Consider the following 23392-nt stretch of genomic DNA (forward strand, 5'->3'; position numbering starts at 1 on the left):
GCGCCCTAATGGGCTACATAATATAATATTTTTGACATGCCATGTGTCATATAGTTTCTCAGCTTCTAAGCCATACAATCACAGCTTTCGGCCCCCATGCCATACAGTTAGACACTTTGTGCTATACAAATACTGTTTTTCCCTTATCTAACTAGTCAATCCTACTATGTGTTTATAAGGGCTGAAAACTTAATTAAGATTTAATATTAGATTTTGTGGATTTATCAGTGAATGTTGACATAATTATCTCTATTGTATACTTTAAGTTATTATAATTTACTATAACCATAAAATGTATAATTATGGCAAAAGATGATGGTTTTTAATGATTACAAGGAAAATACTTGACATGTATAAGAGAGTACATTTTTATTTATATCTTATATTATAATTATAACAAATATGCAATGTATTATGTTAATTATACTTTACATGCTTATAACTGTTTACTTTATATTATGTATACATGAATATGATTGTTCTATGTTATTATTTATCTGCAATCACCTACTAGATATAAGCTCAACATGTTGGTTTAGGCTCACGCAGGTTGTAGATAAAGTAATCACTTGAAAGATGACCTAGAGATCAACATCAGACATTGAGACTTTTATCATAGCTGGTTCTTTTGAGTTTTTGGGTCATTGTACAATTATATTTTGGCATATATACATTAAGTAGAGATTGTGATAAAAATTATATAGTTTAACGAGCTACAATCATGCATATATAAAAAAAAAGCTAAAGATATACATATCATAATAACCTTGAAAAAAATGAGAAATTGTGTTATTTTGTAATGTTTAATTAACTCATGAATCGTATGGCATCAAATGACAGATGAGAGCGTAATTATTAATGTGCTTTCAAAGTTCAGGGTGCCATAAAGATTTTTTGATAAAATTTAATGGTGTAGATATGTATTTGACCTTTAATTTATATGATAAATTAAATAGATGACTAATAAAAGAGTTCCATATGGTAACCAAGGGTTAGTACCACATGGAGATGATATGGCAAGGAGAGACCCAAATGTCTCCTTAATGATATATAGTGGGACACATACAATCCCAACCACTGTCTCCATTAACTATAAAAAGGGAAGAGTTTGGGTTTTCTTATCCTTGAACTCATAAACCCACATGCATTAGGGGTTTCTTCTATAGATACTCTCAACCTTTATTCATCCATCATCTTCTTATGCCCAACTCTCTTCTACATTGTAATACCCGGCTAGACTCCGGTATCGGAATTCTTACCGTTCGGTGGAATCTCGGATGTCGGAAGCCTCTAGTAGGGTAGAACCATGTTTTCATAAAATGTTTTAAGGTTTTGATGATTTTAAGTAAAAAGGAAATGAGTTTTTGCATAAAAACAACCTTGAAGGAAAACTCAGGTTCGGCCGCCAAACCTCAAGTTCGGCCGCTGAACATGCATGCCTTCGGGAGTGCCTTTAGGCCCCCGAAAGCATAAGTGAGGGAAGTCCAGGTTTGGCCGCCGAACCTCAAGTTCGGCCGCCGAACATGGCATGCATGCGGAGGCACGTTCGGCCCCCGAACGTGGCCTGGCCAGCCACTATAAAAGGGTCCCTTAGCTGAAAACGGGCGAGCTTTTTCCCCATTTCCGGCCAAGGTGAGTTCTCCGCCATCCCTCACCGATCTTGAGTCTTTTCCTTCAGATCTTTCGAGTTTTTCACAAGTTTTTACTTTGTTTTGAAGATTTTTGAGTTTTAAGCAAGTTTTGGAGCTTTGAGGTTCAAGAACCCAAAAATCTCCCACCTCCGAGTTTAGGACGTCTCTCTCTCGATCTTCAAGAGGTAAGAGCCGATCTTAAGCTCATTTCATGTTTAAAGTAAGTTTTATGCAAGATCTATGGGGTAGAATGTATGTTTAGCTCATGGTTAGGTTTATGGGTTTTATTTGTATTTTTGGACAATGTGAGTTGCTTGTGTGTTGTAGTTGGGGTTTTTGATGGTTTGATGCCCCTAGGAACTTGTATGTTTGCTTGTGTATGATTGAGGAATGTTGTAGAATAGGTTTATGCATGTTTGGATGAGATAGGAGGCATAAATGCATAAGGGAGCTGAGTTTCTGCCATTCTGGGAGAAACCAGGTTCGGCAGCCAAAGGAACTTTCGGCCGCCGAACGTGCTTGTGGAGGCAGCCTTCGGCTGCCGAAGCTTGCCCTCGAAAGGAGACTTTCGTCTCTCTCTGGGAGTTTCAGCCGCCGAAAGTGCAGCCGAACATGCATGAGTTTCGTCTCTGTCTGGGAATTTCGGCCGCCGAAGGTGCCGCCGAACCTGCCTGACTTTCGGCTCTGGAGGGACTTTCGGCCGCCAAACCTGCCGCCGAAAGTGCCCTGTCCAGCCCTTTCTTGCATGTTTTTCTATGATTATTCCATGATGTTTTAGGGGGGGTTTTTGGGGAATAGTTTAAAGTTATGTTCAGGTATGTTTGGTCCCTCATTTGAGTCCACCTGTGTAGGTTCGGACCCGAGGAACCGAGGACCCTCGCAGTGAGTCTGTTGCCCCAGTGTCTGGTCAGAGCTATCCAGAGGTGAGTGGAATAAACCTTTACTTTTAAAGTAAATAAATTTCAAAGTTTTGAGCATTGTTCATGCATCATGAATGCCATGTGATGAATTAGGTTGCTTGCATTAGAATTCACGAATATGTTGCATTGCACATTTTGATGTTGATGTGGATGAATGTTGAATGATCCATAGCCCTCGATCTATGATATGACGATATGATATGTACGGAATGGAAATTAAGACCAGTGGGACCCATTCTACGTTCGCTGGCACTATGTAAGGGAAAGACCAGGACCCATTCTACATTTTGGCACAGTTGGACCATGTAGAGGGCTATTGGTGACAAGTTCATCCTTGATGTGATTAGCTGTGATGTGATGCATTTCATGTTATCATATGTTTTAAGTGTTTTATTATTCTGCTCACTGGGCTCTAGTAGCTCACCCCTCTCCCAATTTCCCTAGGATTGCAGGTACAGGGTAGACCAGGAGGTTTACAAGAGTAATGAAGTCACGTGTATGTAATAGTTAGTGTGAACATGATAGATGTATTAATGTTATGTAAAAGTACAGTTTCAGTCATGTAATGATATTGAGGATTAGATATTGTGCTTGACATTGTGTATGAGGCATCCCTTTTATTACATGATCAAAAATGTTTTATTATGTTCATGAAAGCCAACTCATCTTATGATGTATCGCCCATTGGGGCATTGATGAGATCCCACAGAGGGATCATGTTTATGATTATGGCTATGTGCATTGCATGTTCAGGTTGAGTTGGATGTATGAAAGAAAAGTTTTAAATTTTTATGTATGTTGTGATCATGTATGGGATTAAACAGGTTTTCAGGTTGCAAGTCAGGCTTGCTACGGGTCTTGGCGGCCTTAAGCCGACCCGGATCCTAGCGCCGGTAGCGGTCCGATTTTCGGGTCGTTACAGAATGGTATCAGAGCCCTAGATTCATAGGATCGGACCTAGAGTGTCGGGCTCATAGATGTTCTAGAAGGTCAAGCACAATAGGAAGATCATGTCCACTAGGATAGGATGTGGAGTCCTGTCTTGTATGATGATGTGAAATGCCATGATTATATACATGTGCATTGATGCTATGATATGAATGATATGTTTATGTGATGAGGGTTCATGTGTGCCCACATGAACCATATGATGCTGATGTATGTGTGATGTGTACTGTTTTTCAGAAAACAGGATGAGAGGAACCCGTCGATCGGCAAGATTGACTGGAGTGCCACCTGAGGATGAGGGCACGAGCGCCCGTCCTCCTACATTGCCTAGGGCAATGTTTTGTAGAGCAAATAGAGAAAGAGTGTCAAGGGACCCTAGAAGGTCTTTTGATGCTAGCAGATGGGGGACAGATAGAGGAGGAAGTTCTTCAGATGTGAGGGAGGTTATGGAAGAGGATCAGAGGAGGGATGGGAACCTGGATGTGAGCATGGAGGAAGAGGGGACAGGGGAGTTTCAAGGAGGCGTTCAGGCCTCGGGGTATGGTTTTCCACCCCATTATCCACCCTTCCCACAGGGTTCAGGGTATCCGATGGGAGGCACATCGGATTACTCCAGCTTTAACCCCTACCCTACCTACATGCCTTATCCACCTTTCTATCCACCTTATACACAGTACCCAGCTTATCCACCCTCACCCTTCTATCCAAACCCGGCAAACCCCACCTCAGGGAATGCTGCACCCCTACCTCCACCACCCACAGAACCAGCAGCCCCAGTTACTCAACCTCCTAGACCTAGCTCAGCCGATGGGAGCAAAGTAAAGATGACAGATTACCTTAAGCTGGATGCTCCCAAATACAAGTCAGGGGATGACCCCTTTGAGTATCTGAGAGTAGTGAAGATAATAACTGATGAGCTAGGGGCAAATGACAGCAGGGCCATTCAGATGGCAGGGTTCACTTTAAAGTGCAAGAAGGCACGGGAATGGGTCAAGTGTTATGTGGACCCGAGACTAGACGGCATGACATGGGAGGAATTTGCGAATGAGTTCATTGGATGGGCTTTTCCAGACAGTTCCAGAGAACTGAAGATGATTGAGTTTGAGCAACTGAGGCAGACAGAGCACATGAGTGTAGAGGAGTTCACGGATAAATTCTTAGAGCTATTGCCTTTTTCAGGGCAAGCTCTAGATACAGATACGAAGAAAGCCAAGAGATATGTTATGAAGCTGCATTCTAGGTACTCCTCGTTGATCCAGTCGGTTGAGAGGGAAAGTTTCCACACTGTGGTGGATATGGCTCGAAGGATGGAAGCGAGTGCTATAGTTGAGGGGTCAGTGAAACAGTCAGTGACCCAGTCTTCAGGGGTTAAGACCCCAGGCAGAGGAGGGCCAGGTCTCTCTTCTCAGAGCTCAAGTAAGAAGAGGTGGGATAACACCACCAAGAAGCCGAAGAAGAATATGTTTTGGAATAAGTTGAAATCCGGTCTGGGTTTTGGCGGTGGCTCGAGTTCAGGCTCAGATGGTACAGAATGCCAGAGGTGTGGAAGGCCGCACAGGGGAGTGTGTCGAGTTGGGACTAATACATGTTTCAGATGCGGACAGGAGGGACACATAGCTCGGGAGTGTTCTAGAGCACCTTTTATGGGCCAGCCCCAGCAGACAGCTTCTGGTAGTGTGGCACAGCCAGCAGCTCCAGCCACAACTCAGGGCAGTGGCAGAGGTAGAGGGAGAGGGGCAGCCTCTTCTTCTGGTTCCCGAGGTGAAGGTCCATCAGCTCCAGCCAGGATCTTCACCATGACTCAGCAGGAGGCTAACACATCCAACACCGTGGTGTCAGGTAATCTTGTCATTGGGTGTTCTGATGTGTATGCTTTAATGGACCTGGGTGCATCTCATTCATTTATTGCTCCGAGAGCCGTTGAGAGGTTGGGTCTGATAGTCTCTGGGTTAGAGTGTCCCCTATGGGTCAGTGGACCCAAGTGTGACCCGTCAGTGGCAGAGTCAGTCTGCCAGTACAGTCCAGTTTTTGTTGAGGGAAGATGCCTCTCCGCCGACCTTGTGGTTCTAGATTTGACAGACTTTGACGTCATTCTAGGGATGGATTGGCTATCTACCCATGGTGCTACCTTGGACTGCAGGGATAAGGTAGTCAGGTTCAGAGATCAGAACGGGTCAGAGGTCATCTTCAGAGGAGACAAAAGGGGTACACCTAGAGGTCTGATATCAGCTCTTCAGGCTCGTAGGTTGCTTAGGAAGGGATGTCAGGGGTACTTGGCTCATGTGAGAGAGCTTAGTAGTCAGGCCAGGGAGCCAGCCTCGGTGCCAGTTGTCAGAGAGTTTCAGGATGTCTTTCCAGACGAGCTTTCAGGTTTACCACCTGCTAGGGAGATAGAGTTCGAGATAGAGTTGGTGCCTGGAACTAGACCGATCTCTATCCCTCCCTACAGGATGGCCCCAGCCGAGTTGAAGGAATTGAAAGAGCAGTTGCAAGAGCTGGTAGAAAAGGGCTTCATCCGACAGAGTACCTCACCTTGGGGTGCTCCGGTCTTGTTTGTGAGAAAGAAGGATGGGTCCCTCAGACTTTGTATCGACTACAGGCAGTTGAACAAAGTCACTACCAAAAATAGGTACCCTCTGCCAAGGATCGATGATCTATTCGACCAGCTAGCAGGAGCGGGTTGTTTCTCCAAAATAGATCTAAGATCGGGGTACCATCAGCTAAGAATAAGGGATGAAGATGTGCCAAAGACAGCTTTCAGGACCAGATATGGGCATTTTGAGTTCCTTGTGATGCCGTTCGGGTTAACCAACGCCCCTGCAGCATTCATGGATCTCATGAACAGAGTATTTAGCCAATACCTGGATCACTTTGTTATTGTCTTCATAGATGATATCTTAGTGTATTCTAGGAATGCAGAGGAGCATGCCCATCATCTGAGGTTGGTTCTGCAGACCTTGAGGGAACATGGCTTGTATGCCAAGTTCTCTAAGTGTGAGTTCTGGCTGAGGAGCATTTCGTTCTTGGGGCATGTGGTGTCGGAAAATGGTATAGAGGTAGACCCCAAGAAGACAGAAACTGTGGCTAACTGGCCTAGACCCACTTCAGTGACGGAGATCAGAAGTTTCTTGGGTTTGGTAGGTTACTATAGGAGGTTCGTTCAGGACTTCTCAAAGATAGCAGCTCCTCTGACCAAACTAACCAGGAAGAATCAGAAGTTTCTGTGGACCGACCAGTGCGAAGAGAGTTTTGAAGAGCTTAAGAAGAGGTTGACTTCAGCACTAGTTTTAGCTCTGCCATATAGTGATGAGGACTTTACAGTCTTTTGTGATGCGTCCCGTGTGGGACTGGGTTGTGTACTAATGCAGAATAAGAGGGTGATCGCTTATGCTTCTAGGCAGCTGAAGAAGCATGAGTTGAATTACCCCACACATGACCTGGAGATGGCAGCAGTAATCTTTGCACTCAAGATGTGGAGGCACTACCTCTATGGGGTTAAATGTGAGATCTTCACGGATCATAAAAGCCTGCAGTACATCCTGAGTCAAAGAGATTTGAATTTGAGACAGAGGAGATGGGTGGAGCTGCTGAGTGACTATGATTGCAAGATTCAGTACCATCCGGGTAAGGCGAATGTTGTGGCAGACGCCTTAAGCCGGAAATCACTCGGCAGTTTATCCCACATATCGGCAGAGAGGAGGCCAGTGGTGAAGGAGTTCTACAAGCTTATTGAGGAAGGTCTACAGATGGAGTTGTCTGGTACAGGTGCCTTGGTGGCCCAGATGAGAGTGGCACACGTGTTTCTGGAGCAGGTGGCTCAAAAACAGCATGAGGACCCGGAGTTAGTGAAGATTGCCAGGACTGTTCAGTCAGGCAATGATAGTGAGTTCAGATTCGACAGCAAAGGGATCCTCCGCTATGGGAGCAGACTATGTGTACCAGATGACATAGGGCTAAAAGGAGACATTATGAGAGAGGCTTATAATGCAAGATACAGCATTCACCCCGGAGCCACCAAGATGTATCAAGATCTAAAGAAGGTTTATTGGTGGCCAGCTATGAAGAAAGAAGTGGCACAGTTTGTGTCAGCCTGCGAAGTGTGTCAGAGGGTGAAGCTGGAACATCAGAAGCCGGCTGGAATGCTTAACCCGCTACCTATTCCAGAATGGAAATGGGAAAATATAGCTATGGACTTCGTAGTGGGGTTACCGGCGGCGTCCAACAGATTGGACTCCATATGGGTGATTGTGGACAGACTCACTAAATCTGCTCACTTCATCCCTGTCAGGAGTGGCTATTCTGTGGACAAGTTGGCGCAGGTGTATGTCGATGAGATCGTCAGACTGCATGGGGTTCCTGTTTCGATAATGTCAGATAGAGGGCCCCAGTTCACCTCCAGATTTTGGCGGAGTCTGCAGAATGCCATGGGTACTAGGTTGGATTTCAGTACTGCCTTCCACCCCCAGACTGATGAACAGTCAGAAAGGACCATCCAGACTATCGAGGATATGCTCAGAATGTGTGTGCTGGACTTTGGCGGTTCTTGGAGGCAGCATCTACCTTTGGTGAAGTTTGCCTACAATAACAGCCATCATGCTAGCATCGGGATGGCTCCATATGAAGCTTTGTATGGGAGGAAGTGCAGATCACCTGTTTGCTGGGAAGAAGTTGGAGAAAAGGCCTTGGCAGGGCCTGAGCTAGTAGAGATTACCAGCAGGGTAGTAACCATAATCAGAGAAAGGATCAAGACTGCTGCAAGCAGACAGAAGAGTTATGCAGACATCCGCATAAGGCAGTTAGAGTTTCAGGAGGGGGATCTGGTATTGCTCGAGGTGTCTCCTATGAAAGGAGTGGTTCGCTTTGGGAAGAAAGGTAAACTAGCCCCACGATACATCGGACCCTTTGAAATATTGCAAAAGATTGGGAATGTGTCGTACAAGCTGGATTTACCTGCTTCAATGGAAAGAATCCATCCGGTTTTCCATGTTTCAATGTTCAGGAAGTTTGTGTCAGATCCGAGCAAGGTTCTTAGTGAGCCTGATGTGGAGGTCCAAGAGGATCTCACTTATGTTGAACAGCCAGTACGGATCTTAGACACCCAGATCAGAAAGTTAAGAAACAAGGAAATCCCGATGTAGAAAGTCCTGTGGAACCACCATAATTTGGAGGAATGCACTTGGGAGACACGGGAGTCTATGCTCCAGCAGTACCCTCATCTCTTTTAAGGTTAGATCTCTTTGTGTTTATGTGCTTTGTATGTATGTTATGTTTTATGCCATGTTATGTGCTAGTTGAGGTACATTCGGGGACGAATGTTCTTAAGGGGGGGAGAATGTAATACCCGGCTAGACTCCGGTATCGAAATTCCTACCGTTCGGTGGAATCTCGGATGTCGGAAGCCTCTAGTAGGGTAGAACCATGTTTTCATAAAATGTTTTAAGGTTTTGATGATTTTAAGTAAAAAGGAAATGAGTTTTTGCATAAAAACACCCTTGAAGGAAAACTCAGGTTCGGCCGCCGAACCTCAAGTTCGGCCGCCGAACATGCATGCCTTCGGGAGCGCCTTTAGGCCCCCGAAAGCATAAGTGAGGGAAGTCCAGGTTCGGCCGCTGAACCTCAAGTTCGGCCGCCGAACATGGCATGCATGCGGAGGCACGTTCGGCCCCCGAACGTGGCCTGGCCAGCCACTATAAAAGGGTCCCTTAGCTGAAAACAGGCGAGCTTTTTCCCCATTTCCGGCCAAGGTGAGTTCTCCGCCATCCCTCACCGATCTTGAGTCTTTTCCTTCAGATCTTTCGAGTTTTTCACAAGTTTTTACTTTGTTTTGAAGATTTTTGAGTTTTAAGCAAGTTTTGGAGTTTTGAGGTTCAAGAACCCAAAAATCTCCCACCTCCGAGTTTAGGACGTCTCTCTCTCGATCTTCAAGAGGTAAGAGCCGATCTTAAGCTCATTTCATGTTTAAAGTAAGTTTTATGCAAGATCTATGGGGTAGAATGTATGTTTAGCTCATGGTTAGGTTTATGGGTTTTATTTGTGTTTTTGGACAATGTGAGTTGCTTGTGTGTTGTAGTTGGGGTTTTTGATGGTTTGATGCCCCTAGGAACTTGTATGTTTGCTTGTGTATGATTGAGGAATGTTGTAGAATAGGTTTATGCATGTTTGGATGAGATAGGAGGCATAAATGCATAAGGGAGCTGAGTTTCTGCCATTCTGGGAGAAACCAGGTTCGGCAGCCGAAGGAACTTTCGGCCGCTGAACGTGCTTGTGGAGGCAGCCTTCGGCTGCCGAAGCTTGCCCCCGAAAGGAGACTTTCGTCTCTTTCTGGGAGTTTCGGCCGCCGAAAGTGCCGCCGAATATGCATGAGTTTCGTCTCTGTCTGGGAGTTTCGGCCGCCGAAGGTGCCGCCGAACCTGCCTGACTTTCGGCTCTGGAGGGACTTTCGGCCGCCGAACCTGCCGCCGAAAGTGCCCTGTCCAGCCCTTTCTTGCATGTTTTTCTATGATTATTCCATGATGTTTTAGGGGGTTTTTGGGGAATAGTTTAGAGTTATGTTCAGGTATGTTTGGTCCCTCATTTGAGTCCACCTGTGTAGGTTCGGACCCGAGGAACCGAGGACCCCCGCAGTGAGTCTGTTGCCCCAGTGTCTGGTCAGAGCTATCCAGAGGTGAGTGGAATAAACCTTTACCTTTAAAGTAAATAAATTTCAAAGTTTTGAGCATTGTTCATGCATCATGAATGCCATGTGATGAATTAGGTTGCTTGCATTAGAATTCACGAATATATTGCATTGCACATTTTGATGTTGATGTGGATGAATGTTGAATGATCCATAGCCCTCGATCTATGATATGACGATATGATATGTACGGAACGGAAAGTAAGACCAGTGGGACCCATTCTACGTTCGCTGGCACTATGTAAGGGAAAGACCAGGACCCATTCTACGTTCTGGCACAGTTGGACACTGTTATGTTATGATATGTAAGGGAAAGACCAGGACCCATTCTACGTTCTGGCACAGTTGGACCATGTAGAGGGCTATTGGTGACAAGTTCATCCTTGATGTGATTAGCTGTGATGTGATGCATTTCATGTTATCATATGTTTTAAGTGTTTTATTATTCTGCTCACTGGGCTCTAGTAGCTCACCCCTCTCCCAATTTCCCCAGGATTGCAGGTACAGGGTAGACCAGGAGGTTTACAAGAGTAATGAAGTCACGTGTATGTAATAGTTAGTGTGGACATGATAGATGTATTAATGTTATGTAAAAGTACAGTTTCAGTCATGTAATGATATTGAGGATTAGATATTGTGCTTGACATTGTGTATGAGGCATCCCTTTTATTACATGATCAAAAATGTTTTATTATGTTCATGAAAGCCAACTCATCTTATGATGTATCGCCCATTGGGGCATTGATGAGATCCCACAGAGGGATCATGTTTATGATTATGGCTATGTGCAGTGCATGTTCAGGTTGAGTTGGATGTATGAAAGAAAAGTTTTAAATTTTTATGTATGTTGTGATCATGTATGGGATTAAACAGGTTTTCAGGTTGCAAGTCAGGCTTGCTACGGATCTTGGCGGCCTTAAGCCGACCCGGATCCTAGCGCCGGTAGCGGTCCGATTTTCGGGTCGTTACATACATTGTTAACCTTGAGCTTAGTAAGATGTTTGAAGTTATTACTTGCTTCCTTCAAGTTTTCTAAGTGTTAGATTACACTATTCCCACAAAAACCATAAGCTATCTTTATCTTCTTCCTCTCTTGTGGTCAGCCAAAGTAGAGTAAAGGAAAGAGTTAATCTTTAGTCCAATGTCTTCATCTAGCCCTAGGGAGTTCATGTACACAAGTTAGAGAGCTTGCACTTGGAAGTTTTATCCCAAAGCAAATCTACGCTTCAAGAGCTAGGAATATTTAGTTTAGGAATCCTTCCCTTACCTTTCTTTAATCACTCACTATAATGCAAGTGGGTCTTTATTTGATAATAATGGTGATTGTGTACATATTGTATGATTTGTTAAGGGTTGGATTGTTGCTGTTAAGAAAATTATTTAAATTGCATATTTTTACCCTTTCTTCCAACCTCTAAACCTTCATACATTTTATGCTAGATTCATCACCATCATCTTCGTCTTATTCTTTCCACTTAGAATCTTTGAAAATTTTCCCTCATTTATATCTATGTCCTCCTCAATCGATTTTCTTGCAATTTCGCAGTAGGAATTAGCTAGTGAACCTTTAGATCTATCTCTTCTTCTCCTTTTACCCCAATTTTTTAGGAAAAGTTAAGTTTAAAAATTGCAATAAAAACAAATATGTGTTCAGTAACGAATATGCTAATTGATAACCCCTGAGGTCTAATGTAGTATAGATGAATACCATGTATACCAATTTAACCCTAGAGAAAGATATAGTAATTTCAATTGAGCATGATTTCAAGATAAGAGAAATTAGAAGACCAATGGGGCTAAATTTATTGGCACTTTGATGATTAAGTTAGAAAGGATTTTCTGAAAATAAAAGCTTAGGGAAAGATGATAATGAAGATGAAGAGTAAATGCAAATAATGAGAGTGATAAAACTACTTTATATTGGAAATTTACAATATTTTTAGTAGACAAGTCAAAAAGATCTTGTTATGTCTTTTCTTAGATAGATAAGGTTATAGTCTCCAAATTTGTAATAGGTTACTTTGGATATTGATATATTCATAAGTTTGTTACAAGGTAAACTATAACAGTATGAACTATTTACTACGAATAATTGACTATTTAATATTGACCTAAATAAATAAAAAATTTACCTATATATTATTATAAGGCATAGTATGGTAGCGTATTTAACTATATAAACATGTGATGATTTTGATGTTTATAGTAAAGAGATTCACTAATTAATTAGTTTGTTTAATTCAATCTCTTTCAATATGAGAAATTATAATAAGTTTGACCTATATTTACAGGTTTCAGATTAAATATCTTTCATAATCTTATGATTAGAAATTATTATATTGTATTATGATCAAATGGAGGATATCATGCTTCAAAATGAAAAGGGAATCTATGATTAAAATGGAAGTTTGATATATATGAAAGTTGAGTTTCTTCTCTGTAGCTACTTAACATTTTCAAATTATGTCTAGAATAGCATTAGGTGTGAAATTAACCTCATTTTTTATAGATAAAATGGAAGTTTCAAAAAGATTCTATCTAAATGTCATTTCGAGTTTAATGTCGCATTACATGATGAAAAAAATAATTAAATTTTATAGAAATTATATATTCAATTAATTTGTTTTTTACAATTGACTAATTCATGATTTATCCATCAGGCTCTTGAGGCGGGTTAATATCCGGGCCGGGTCTATGTAACGGGCATGGAATTTAGAAATGGGGAAAAAAAGGAAAATAATTTTATAATTTGAAAATTAGTAAAAAGAGGCATTTCCCTTTTCCTTTCTATGTGATTAAATATAAAAACTGCAAATAAAAGGAAGCAAGAAGGCATCCTCAAACCCGCCGCCCCCTTGAAACAGAAACACAAAAGAGGAATGGGCATTGGGAGGGAATCGTAACCCATTCTTCTTTTTCTTTCATTTTAGCTTTGTTTGAGTTTGATTTTGATTGTTGGTAAAATCGCATTCGTGGGTTCTTGTCAGATTTCATTTTCGTTTTTGTTTTTGAAAGAAAAGAATTCTTTCTTCTCTGTTGTTTCTTTGTTCTTTCTTTCGTAGACTAAGACTGATCACAAAGACTAGACAGAGCTCTTGTACTCTTTGAAAATAAAGAGTATAGACAGAGTTATAGAAAAGCAGAGGGAAGAAGCGGGGGAGAAAGTGAGGTGCGCTTTGTAAAGACCGTGATTGGAAACAAGGTTTTTTTCTCATTATTCACACCGCTTTTGGTATAACTTATCTATAATATCTATGTCTCTATGACACTATCCTTTTTTGATTAAACATCTTCTTTAGTTTTTGTTCACATTTATCCTTCGGTTTTATCAGAACCAAGACCTTCTCTCACTTTATAATCATATCTATATCTCTATCACTGATGCTTTCTTGATTTTTTCTTGCATATTTGTGTTTTTCTCTTTGTGGGTTCAGCTTTATTTTGTTAATTACCAGTACCCATTTGTTCTCATTGCTCTTTTTAGTTGAGAACCACACCAGAAGCACTATTTAGAGAGAAGAAGGCCAAGGAAAACAAAAAAATGAAGTACGTTTTGGTGACTGGTGGTGTAGTTAGTGGACTTGGCAAAGGGGTTACTGCTAGTAGTATCGGTGTTCTCCTTAAAGCTTGTGGCCTCCGTGTAACTTCTATTAAGATTGGTATACTTCTCTCTGTCTCTCTCTCTGTCTTTAAGCAGTTGAGGTTGTTGTATTTGAAGGAGATTTGTCACATCAACCAGTCCAAATTTCTCATTCCTTGTTCTTTTTTTTTTTTTTTTTTTTTTTTTGTATTACTTGTTGATTTATACGCTTTATAGTTAGGAAGTTTTTGGCTTTTGGGTAGCAGATATTGCATGTGAACATGTTACTTAGTGTGAGTTATGCATATTTCTTTTTCGTTTTAACATCTTCTTTGATTACATTAAGCTAGAAGTTTGTTGGATTTTATTTTTATCCTCCTTCTATGTCTTGTTTGTTTGTGCCTCTTCTGGACATACAACCAATTCAAAATAGCTTTTGGACTTGCATGGTTTTGTCATCTTAATTCCATTTCTGTTTGTTCCATATTTGCAGACCCTTACCTGAATACTGATGCGGGAACCATGTCTCCTTTTGAGCACGGGGAGGTCTTTGTATTAGATGATGGTGGTGAGGTAAATTATATTAATGGATTATTTTGCTTTCAAATTACTTGAGCTCCTTCTCTAGTACTCTCTGTACATATTAGATCAATGTTTAATGTACTTTTTATAAAGAGGATAAGTATGAATCATCCATGTTACATTGATAAAAGATAAAATTCTCTGTTTTTCTCTGTCTCCTTGAATTTGGCACTTCAATAGGTAGATTTAGACCTTGGCAATTATGAGCGGTTTCTAGACATCAAGCTAACCCGTGACAACAATATTACAACTGGAAAAATATATCAGGTAAATGAATATCTTCTTTCTTTTTTGTAAGCTTAAATTTGTAATCTAAATGTCTAACTGTAATTTTTTTTGTCATGAATTAACAGTCTGTCATTGATAAAGAAAGAAAAGGAGATTATCTTGGAAAGACTGTGCAGGTGCTATATCCACATTCATTATTTTCTATCTTCAAATCTTTCTATAATGTATTATGAACTTAACTAAGCACACTTTGTTCTCACCATAGGTGGTTCCGCATATAACCAATGCCATTCAAGAATGGATAGAGCGTGTAGCAATGATACCAGTGGATGGACAAGAAGGTCCAGCTGATGTTTGTGTCATTGAATTAGGTGGAACTATAGGTACTTTCACTGCCTTTGACGTGTTTTTGGATTAGTTGTATTCATTTTACTTAAAATTAACCTTGTATGATGCAGGGGACATTGAATCTATGCCATTCATTGAAGCACTTGGCCAGTTTTCTTACCGTGTAGGTAAGTTGAATATCTGAATGAGACCTATGTTGCACTGGCTATTAAATTGGTTTCTTTTGGATACATTTTGGTAGAGCTCCTCTCATAGCTGCTGCTTGTTGTTAGGCCCTGGCAATTTTTGCTTGATCCATGTCAGCCTTGTTCCTGTTATAAATGTGGTTGGTGAACAGGTATAACTGGGCAGTTTGTTTCCTTAACATGCATTTTGCATGGAAATGTGTTACATAGCATCATGTTATTGATGTACTAGTTGCTCACTCTTATCATATGTACGTGTGAATGTTTTGGATAACAGAAAACAAAGCCTACCCAGCATAGTGTTCGAGGGCTAAGAGGACTTGGGTTGACACCAAACATTTTAGCTTGTCGTAGTTCAAAGGTTTATTCCTTATTTCTCCATATTCCCTTTTGTCCTATGCATGATTGCAGTCTCATGTTTCTAAAGTTTCTCTACAGGAACTTGACGAGAATGTTAAGTTAAAACTCTCTCAGTTTTGCCATGTGCCGGTACTGGATGCTAACTGCTACTGTTCTTTTATTTGATTTCTTTTGCCATATTTGCTGTCTATAGAACTTGATTTGTTGTGCAGGCTGAAAACATTGTCACTCTATATGATGTTCCCAACATTTGGCACATTCCTTTGCTATTGAGAGTGAGTAGTTTTTCTTGAAAGTGTATTTTGCTTTATTAGACATCAAACCACAACCTGACTTCTTGTTTTCTATATTTTTTTTTTTCTTGAACATGATTAGGATCAGAAGGCACATGAATCAATCTTGAAAGGATTGAACCTTCAAGGGTTTGTCTTAAGAACTTGTTCTTTGGTTCGGTTATAGTTTTTTTGCTATTCTTTTCCAGCAATGATCTCTGTGTGTGGATGGATAGTGGTAACTTTTGTCTTATTTTTTCTTCTAATATGTCAACCTTCTACAATCTTCAGCATTGCCACGGAGCCTGATTTGCATGAATGGACTGCTAGGACAAAAGTCTGTGACATGCTGCATGATCCTGTGGGTATCAAACAACCCTGTTGTGAGTTGAGGGATTTGCTTATTCTTCTGACTAACTATGCTCTTAACTATATTTTGCAGGTTAGAATTGCCATGGTTGGAAAATACACGGGTCTTTCTGATTCCTACCTCTCTGTTCTGAAGGTATATGATTTTAAGGTTTCCACCTTTTTCTTAAGGAAAACAATATAAGTTTGAATTTTCTTTTATGAATTGTTTTATGTCTTAAATTAATGTTCCTAAGCTTATCCTCCACTAGCATGCATACCTTTCTAAATGATAAGTGGTGGCACTATATTCCACCATCCCGAGAATTTTTATCTTGTGCTTTCTCATTTATCCATCATTTTAAGCATACATGTAAAAACTATCCATAAAGAAATCATAAGAAAACATTGCCTTCATTTATTTATTTTTTCAATTATAGTTCTTATTACAACTTTTATTGCTAATCTATTTCAGCTGATTTTCTCACTCAAATATGTTACCTGGATCCATAAATTATCAACTGTAACACCTTCAGGAGCTCTAACATTAATTTATGGAGTTGGCTTTCACATTGAAATCAATATAAATGTTGTATTGCTTTTAGTTTGTTTGTTCTTTTTTTTTTTTTTTGTGGCAGAAATTCTTTTGTCAGGCTGGTGGTAAATTGAGAATTGGCTTCAATGCAATTGTATTGCAGGAAATTGAAGTTCATATACTACTTTATGATAATATTAGCATAACTACTTTTGAATGTATGTTGAGTTTTAGATAGAAGAAAAAGAACTTGTGATATAAAACTATAATAATGATATTCTTTGTTTGACTGTGGTTTTCCTTGCTCACTGATGTCCACCTCTACTGTGCATCGTTCCGAAAATGTCTGCGCTTTTAAGTTTTGTGCAATCGCACTAGCTATCTTATTTTCTGGAATTATTGTCCCATTTGTGAAGTATAAGGTCATGTCCAAGTAATTTGGGTTTTGGCATGTTGGATAAGATGTTTAATATTTAAGATGCTGAGATTTTGGGAGGTTGTGACAGGCTCTTTTGCATGCTTCTGTTGCTTGCCGCCGGAAGCTTATCGTAGAATGGGTTGCAGCAGGTGATCTAGAAGAAGTAACAGCAAAAGAGGTCAATACTGATTATTATATTTCTGCTGCATTTTTGTTACAATTCTGTACTCTTTTCCAGGCATGTGCAGAAAAAAGAGGGTAGGGGAAATTTGTGACAGTTAGATGTAGATTTGCATCTTCACTATCTTTCCTCCTTGCAGGCACCTGATGCTTATAAAGCTGCGTGGGACCTTTTAAAGGTAGCATCCCTGTGGATGACACTCTTCTGAGTGGATGTTCTGCTGGTTTATTTTTTCTGAGCCTGCAGTTAATTTATTCATTTGTTCTGTGGATATTTTTAAATACAGGAAGCTGATGGAGTTCTAGTTCCAGGAGGATTTGGTGATAGAGGGGTCCAAGGAAAAATTCTTGCTGCAAAATATGCTCGTGAGAACAGAGTTCCATTCCTGGGCATCTGCTTGGGAATGCAAATTGCTGTTATTGAATTTGCTCAATCTGTTCTTGGTTTGCATGACGCAAACAGTACAGAATTTGATCCTGATACTTCAAATCCATGTGTCATTTTTATGCCAGAGGTATACTGGTATGAAAATTAGTCTATTTTTCATTTTCTTTTTATCTGTTGAAGCTATTAACTGTTGCATGTTCTACCTAATAGGGTTCAAAAACTCACATGGGAGGAACCATGCGGTTGGGATCGAGGAGGACTTACTTCAAGGTTGCTGATTGTAAATCTGCAAAGTTGTAAGACTTGTTACTTGATCTTTCTTTTATGTGTGACTGATTGACATTATTATTTTCTTTAGAGGATGCTGCAATTATTTCATTCTTGTCATAGTTGTTTCCATAGAAAAATTCTTGATTGCAATCCTTGCAAAGATAGAATTAGATGATGATATTTAGTAAATAAACAACAAAAAAAAGTGGATTAAGCAAATTGTGACTGAAAAATCCTGTCAAAGAATTTTTTTGAATCAGAAACTTCTAATTTTCCGAAATTGTTTCTAGATATGGCAATGCCAGCTTTGTTGATGAGAGACATCGGCATAGATACGAGGTAACCTATCCGCAGACAATGCATTTGCAGAAGCTGTTTGCAAGGAGTGCAGCATATTGTGCTAGTCTATTATGGACTCTCTTAAAAAGTTTATTTATTTATGTTGTGTAGGTCAATCCTGACATGATATCACAATTTGAAGAGGCTGGTTTATCATTTGTTGGCAGAGATGAAAGTGGTCAGCGCATGGAAGTAAGTTTTTGTGAGTTTGGCAGGACATGTATTTGATGAACCCATATATACTGGGTTAAACCATTGCAAGAATCTTCAGCTTTATATGACCTCTGGTTCTGGTGGTATGAGCATTTTATTGCCATTTTAATTGCAGATTATTGAATTGCTTGGTCATCCATATTTTGTTGGCGTTCAGTTCCATCCTGAATTCAAGTCTAGGCCAGGAAAACCTTCTGCTCTTTTCTTAGGTATTATTCGTTTCTAATCATACAAGTGTAACATTTTATAAACTTTCATATTAAATTTACATAATTACAACAACAACCTATTACAAGTCTTTGCTTTGAATTTATTATTTTTTTAGCCAATTTTGAAAGCACACTGTCTCTGTAACAGTGCTGCCCTAAGTTTAATAAAAACCTCCCTGGAGTTGTATGCTATTTAGCATATGGGCATCATCTTCTTCTCACATGTAAATAATTAAAATTGCTTTTCGTGGTGCAGGACTTATAGCAGCATCATGTGGGCAATTGGAAAATTTCCTACAAAATTATGGCCAAGCAAGCAAGCTGTTGACGAATGGGATGAGCAACGGAAAACCAACAGCGAAAGTATACCAAATTGGTAATGGTGTAAAGTCTTGCAATGGCTCATTAAACGGTGTGTATAGCAATGGCAATAGCAATGGTGTGCATTTTTAAGGAAGAATTTAGCAATGCCACATCTGCTTACGATGTCAGTTTTTCTAAGCACTTCTGGTTGCCTTCGGTTTTGTTTGTACAGCAGCTGAGTATGGGTGGACCATTTTTTAATTTCTCAAAGTTCCTTGTTTTAGGATGCAGCTGGAGTATGAACACACAAGAGCTTGTATTCTCCAGTTTATCAGTGAAATGTGGGCTTAAGGTCCTGCATCACCCTCTTAGATGCAATAGATTGAGGTTTCTCTTTTTTTCTTTTTTCTTTTTTTTTTTTTTTTTTTTTTTCTTGGGGGAATTTTGGAAGGAATATGTTGTTATAAAGTTGACTCTTTTAGGACCATTATAGATATAAATCAATGCTGAAATGAATTACAATGAGATGACGCATGCAGAAGTACAGAATCTGAAAATAACCTCTTTAGATATTTTTTTACTGCAAAAAATAATTAAATGTAAATTGATTATCTTTTAGAATTTAAATTTGATAGGAATCAGAATGTATAGAACTGATAACTATTTTAATACAAGAGTGAAAGCGGACCGAAATCATACAAAACTGAAACATTATAAAAAGCCGAAACTATTTTTGAACTATGGATTTCAATTTGGTTAGCTATCAAATCAAACCGCTGGTTCCAGGGCCTAGATTGGGTAATATAATCTTGGGGGATGGAAATTCCCATACAGTTTTAACGGGGAGTGGGGACAGATCAGCCGTCGCTTCGCGTCTGCTGACAGAATATGAATGGCTCTGAACATTTATTCAAATTTATAGCAGACAAATGAAGAGCTGTTTTCAATATCAGCAACTTGCGTTTCATTTAATTCAAGAAATTCTACAGGTAACTGACAACTTACAAATGGGATTGCTCATCGAAATTCCCAATACACTTTCACGGACGCAGTATTTAGCCCTAACATTTACGTATATACGGCTCAACAACCCACGTTCAAGTACTGCAAGAAAATTGCAAAATCACTCACAAAAATTATTAAGTGATAGTAACAAAATTATTAATTGAGGTGAAAAATTATTTTATATATTAATAAAGTAAATTTTAATAAAAAAATTATTAAAAAAATACAGATTATTAATGGATATTTGTATATGTTATAGATTCACCAATGGATATTTAGTTATAAATTTCATTAGTGACGAATTTTTATTTTTAGAAGACTAAAATTGATGTTTCGTATTATACCCGTTAGTGTCATTTAAAAGAATAATATCCTAAAATATCACTTGAATTTTGCCAATTTCATAATTTCATCCCAATTTTGCTAATCCTAAATCTTTTTCTCTTTAATTCCTCTTTCAATCACTGTCATCCCTGCTATTGTTGTCGATACAAATTCTTTGCCGGTCTATTTCCAGTCAATTGCCATCATTACTGTCATTGTGTTGTTTCCAATTCTTCCCTTTTTTCGATAGCCACGTACCCTATCATCGGTGGTTACTATCGCCGGCATAAGGTAAGTTTGTTGGTTTCAATGTTGCCGATGCATTTGCGGCTTATTTCTTCTTTCCCATTGTCACTGTGCCTCATTCAATGACTTGTCAATATTTCTGCCTCCTCATTTTACTCTAATTGCTAGCTTCCGATTTCTTTAATTTTGCGATTTCCTTTGATTTTATTTTTGCAATTTTCTTATTAAATTGTCTAAGCATTGTATTATAACTTACGGGTTTCGATTCAATTTATCAATGTCATGAATGTAGAGGCCCATTTGTGCCTAGTAAGTTGTCTGGTTCACTTTGTGTATGAAGTTTTTATGCTAAGGATTCTTATAAGTTTATTATTCAATAGTTATGCAATTAAGTTTGTGTTTCTAATATTATTAACCTTAAGGCTATTGATTTTGCTGCTGAGCTGCAATTTTACTGAGTTAACTTAATTTCTTTTCATCATTTAAGATAATGCTTGAGGGGTGTTGTAGAATGGTAGGAGTCTTTCATAGCGGTTAATGAGCTTTTGCAATCCTCTGCCTCTTCTGCAATCTTTTGCAATTTTACCCAGTGAACTTAAATTTTTTTTTCGTATTTATTTATAATCTTTTCATCCTCTGCCTCTTATGCACTTCTTTTGTTGATTGTGTTATGATGATTTGTAGATTTTTATCTTTTATATTTCTGTTTTGAACCCTATATGTATCAATCTTATGAAAACACCTCCATCTTCATCAGCAGGGGAATGTTGCTATTCACCACAGTAGGGGAATGCTGTAATTTTGCATCAGCACAACAGCACATCGCAGCAGCGGGCACCTACTGCTGTGCAACAATTGTGTAGCATAGCAGCAGCAACTCTTAACTGTTGTGCAACATAGAAGCAACAACAGCTGCTGTGCAGCACAAAAGTAACATTAGCTGCATCAGTTGCTGTGCAACACAGAAGTAGCAACAGTTGTTATGCAATGCAGAAACAGCAGCAGCTGCAACTGTGCATCACAGAAGCAGCAGCAACTGCAAGCAACTATCACAGCAGATTTAAGAAACAGATTAACAAAGTTGAAGCATAAAATACAAAAGCTTAAGTAAAATTTACTTTGGCATTGTTTGTGATGATTATTAATTACTTTGGTAGCATAGTTTTTAATATAGAAAAATTCATAGTTGCTGAGCTTGGTCATAGTTCAAATTAAGTTTCTTAAGAAATTAATAAATCAATTAGCTCATTAATTCCTTAGCAAGAGCAATTATTGTCATTTCACATTAACTTTTAAATAAATTTACCTACCGCATTTATATCGCTAGATAGAAGCTGGATGTATTTTCGATTGAAAGAGGGTTTATTGAATTCCATATTCTTGGATGAGATAAATAAATTTATTCAGACAGCTAAGAACTTTTTAGGTTGTTTAAATGGTGATAAAATTCGTTATCCATGCAACAGATTTAAGTGTCAAAATCATAGCTTTCAGGATGAAAATGCCGTCAAGTATCATTTAATAAAGTATGTTTTTGTACATAATTACCTCAATTGGTACTTGAATAGAGAAACTGAAGCGCATCAATCTTCTCATACACACTAAAATAATTCAGCCTTAGATATATCAAGTCCTCATGTACTTGATAATGATGATCATGATCATTTTAATCGGTTTGAAAACATGGTCATGGATGCAGCAAGTCCTCATGTACATAATAATGAGACATGTGAACAGCCAAATGCCGCTACACAAAAATTTTATAATATGTTAAATGCAACAAATCAAGAATTGTGGTTTGAATGTGAAAATCACTATCAATTATTAGCAGTTTCTCATCTACTGAACTTAAAGGTCGAACACCATTTTTCAGAGAATTGTTTTGATGAGATTTGTCATGACAGAGGACTTCTATTGCACAAAAAAACTAGTGCAAGGGTTAGAGCTTCTCGTTGAAAAGATATATTATTGTGTTAATAGCTGTATGATTTATTGGAGAGAGGATAGGGAGCTAACTAGATGTAAAGTTTTTGAACATGGAAGGTTCAAATGATAGAAAGAAACCATTGGGAAAGGTAAGACACGCTTGTACTATATAAGAAAATATATTACTTTCCTCTAACACTATGTTTGCAAAAACTTTATGCTTCGCTTGCAACTACAAGATATATGACTTGGCACAATGAACATACATATGAGAATGGAGTCATGCCTCATTGTTTAAATTCACCTGGTTGGAAGCATTTCAATCAAACTCATCAAACTTTTGCAAGTGAGGCTCGAAATGTTAGACTCGGCCTTTGCACTGATAGCTTTCAACCATTTGGTTATTCTGGACAATAATATTCTTCATGACCAATAATCTTAACTCCATACAACTTACCCCCTTGGTTGTATATGAAAGAGAACTATATGTTTTTGACAATTATCATTCTTGGTCCTAAGGATCCAAAGGAGAAGCTTGATGTATACATGCAACTATTAGTTAGTGAATTGAAGGATCTTTAGGAAGTTGGTGTTGATACTTATAATGTTGTCCATAAGAATAATTTCATCATGCGTGCTTCTCTAATTTGGACTATCAACGACTTCCTTGCTTATTCAATGCTCTTAGGATGGAGCACAGCAGGACGTACAACATGTCCATACTATATGAAAAATATAAATGCATTTACTTTGACAAGACGAGCTAAATAAATATGGTTTGATAGCCATCTAAAGTTCTTACTACGTGACCACTCTTTCGGTTGAAATAAGACGTCTTTTATTAGGAACCAAACTGTCTTCATCTCGCCTCCACCAATTAGATCTAGAGAAGACATATTAGAAGAAATTGAGTCACTAGGCTTGATGCGAGTAACAGAACCTGATTGTCAAGAAATAA

The 23392-nt window shown here is 39.1% G+C and overlaps 1 protein-coding gene and 1 long non-coding RNA gene across 4 annotated transcripts; both read left to right on the forward strand.

Annotated features, from left to right (window-relative positions):
- Nucleotides 1-12970: 12970 nt before the first annotated feature.
- Nucleotides 12971-19338, forward strand: LOC110611991 (CTP synthase). Of its 3 annotated transcripts, XM_021752596.2 has the most exons (23): nt 12971-13377; nt 13660-13834; nt 14249-14328; nt 14518-14604; nt 14691-14741; nt 14831-14948; nt 15024-15080; nt 15186-15250; nt 15376-15459; nt 15537-15587; nt 15671-15733; nt 15834-15880; nt 16022-16091; nt 16173-16235; nt 17120-17209; nt 17352-17390; nt 17499-17726; nt 17810-17895; nt 18160-18208; nt 18320-18400; nt 18537-18630; nt 18887-19117; nt 19218-19338. In XM_021752596.2, the coding sequence occupies exons 2-22, from the start codon at nt 13717-13719 to the stop codon at nt 19081-19083; spliced, it is 1818 nt and encodes a 605-aa protein (XP_021608288.1). In that variant the 5' UTR covers nt 12971-13377; nt 13660-13716; the 3' UTR covers nt 19084-19117; nt 19218-19338. The 3 variants fall into 3 exon arrangements, 2 of the variants coding, with proteins under 2 accessions (XP_021608288.1, XP_021608287.1); XR_006350281.1 differs by lacking the exon at nt 19218-19338 and having other exon boundaries at nt 17499-17734; nt 18887-19053; XM_021752595.2 differs by having other exon boundaries at nt 18887-19338.
- Nucleotides 19339-20559: 1221 nt separating this feature from the next.
- LOC110612391 lies at nt 20560-21698 on the forward strand. The gene is made up of 2 exons (XR_002487474.1): nt 20560-20817; nt 21266-21698. It is a non-coding gene; the product is annotated as an uncharacterized LOC110612391 (long non-coding RNA).
- The last annotated feature ends 1694 nt before the right edge of the window (nt 21699-23392 follow it).

Source organism: Manihot esculenta, chromosome 3 (genome assembly GCF_001659605.2).
Source record: "Manihot esculenta cultivar AM560-2 chromosome 3, M.esculenta_v8, whole genome shotgun sequence".
Taxonomy (NCBI): Eukaryota; Viridiplantae; Streptophyta; class Magnoliopsida; order Malpighiales; family Euphorbiaceae; genus Manihot; species Manihot esculenta.

Bases quoted from the DNA above. Each gene is read 5' to 3' on its own strand.
- LOC110611991 (XM_021752595.2), top strand. From the start codon at position 13,717: ATGAAGTACGTTTTGGTGACTGGTGGTGTAGTTAGTGGACTTGGCAAA. The intron at 17,727-17,809 runs GTATACTGGTAT...TCTACCTAATAG, and splicing joins GTGTCATTTTTATGCCAGAG to GGTTCAAAAACTCACATGGG. The intron at 18,209-18,319 runs GTAACCTATCCG...TATGTTGTGTAG, and splicing joins GACATCGGCATAGATACGAG to GTCAATCCTGACATGATATC.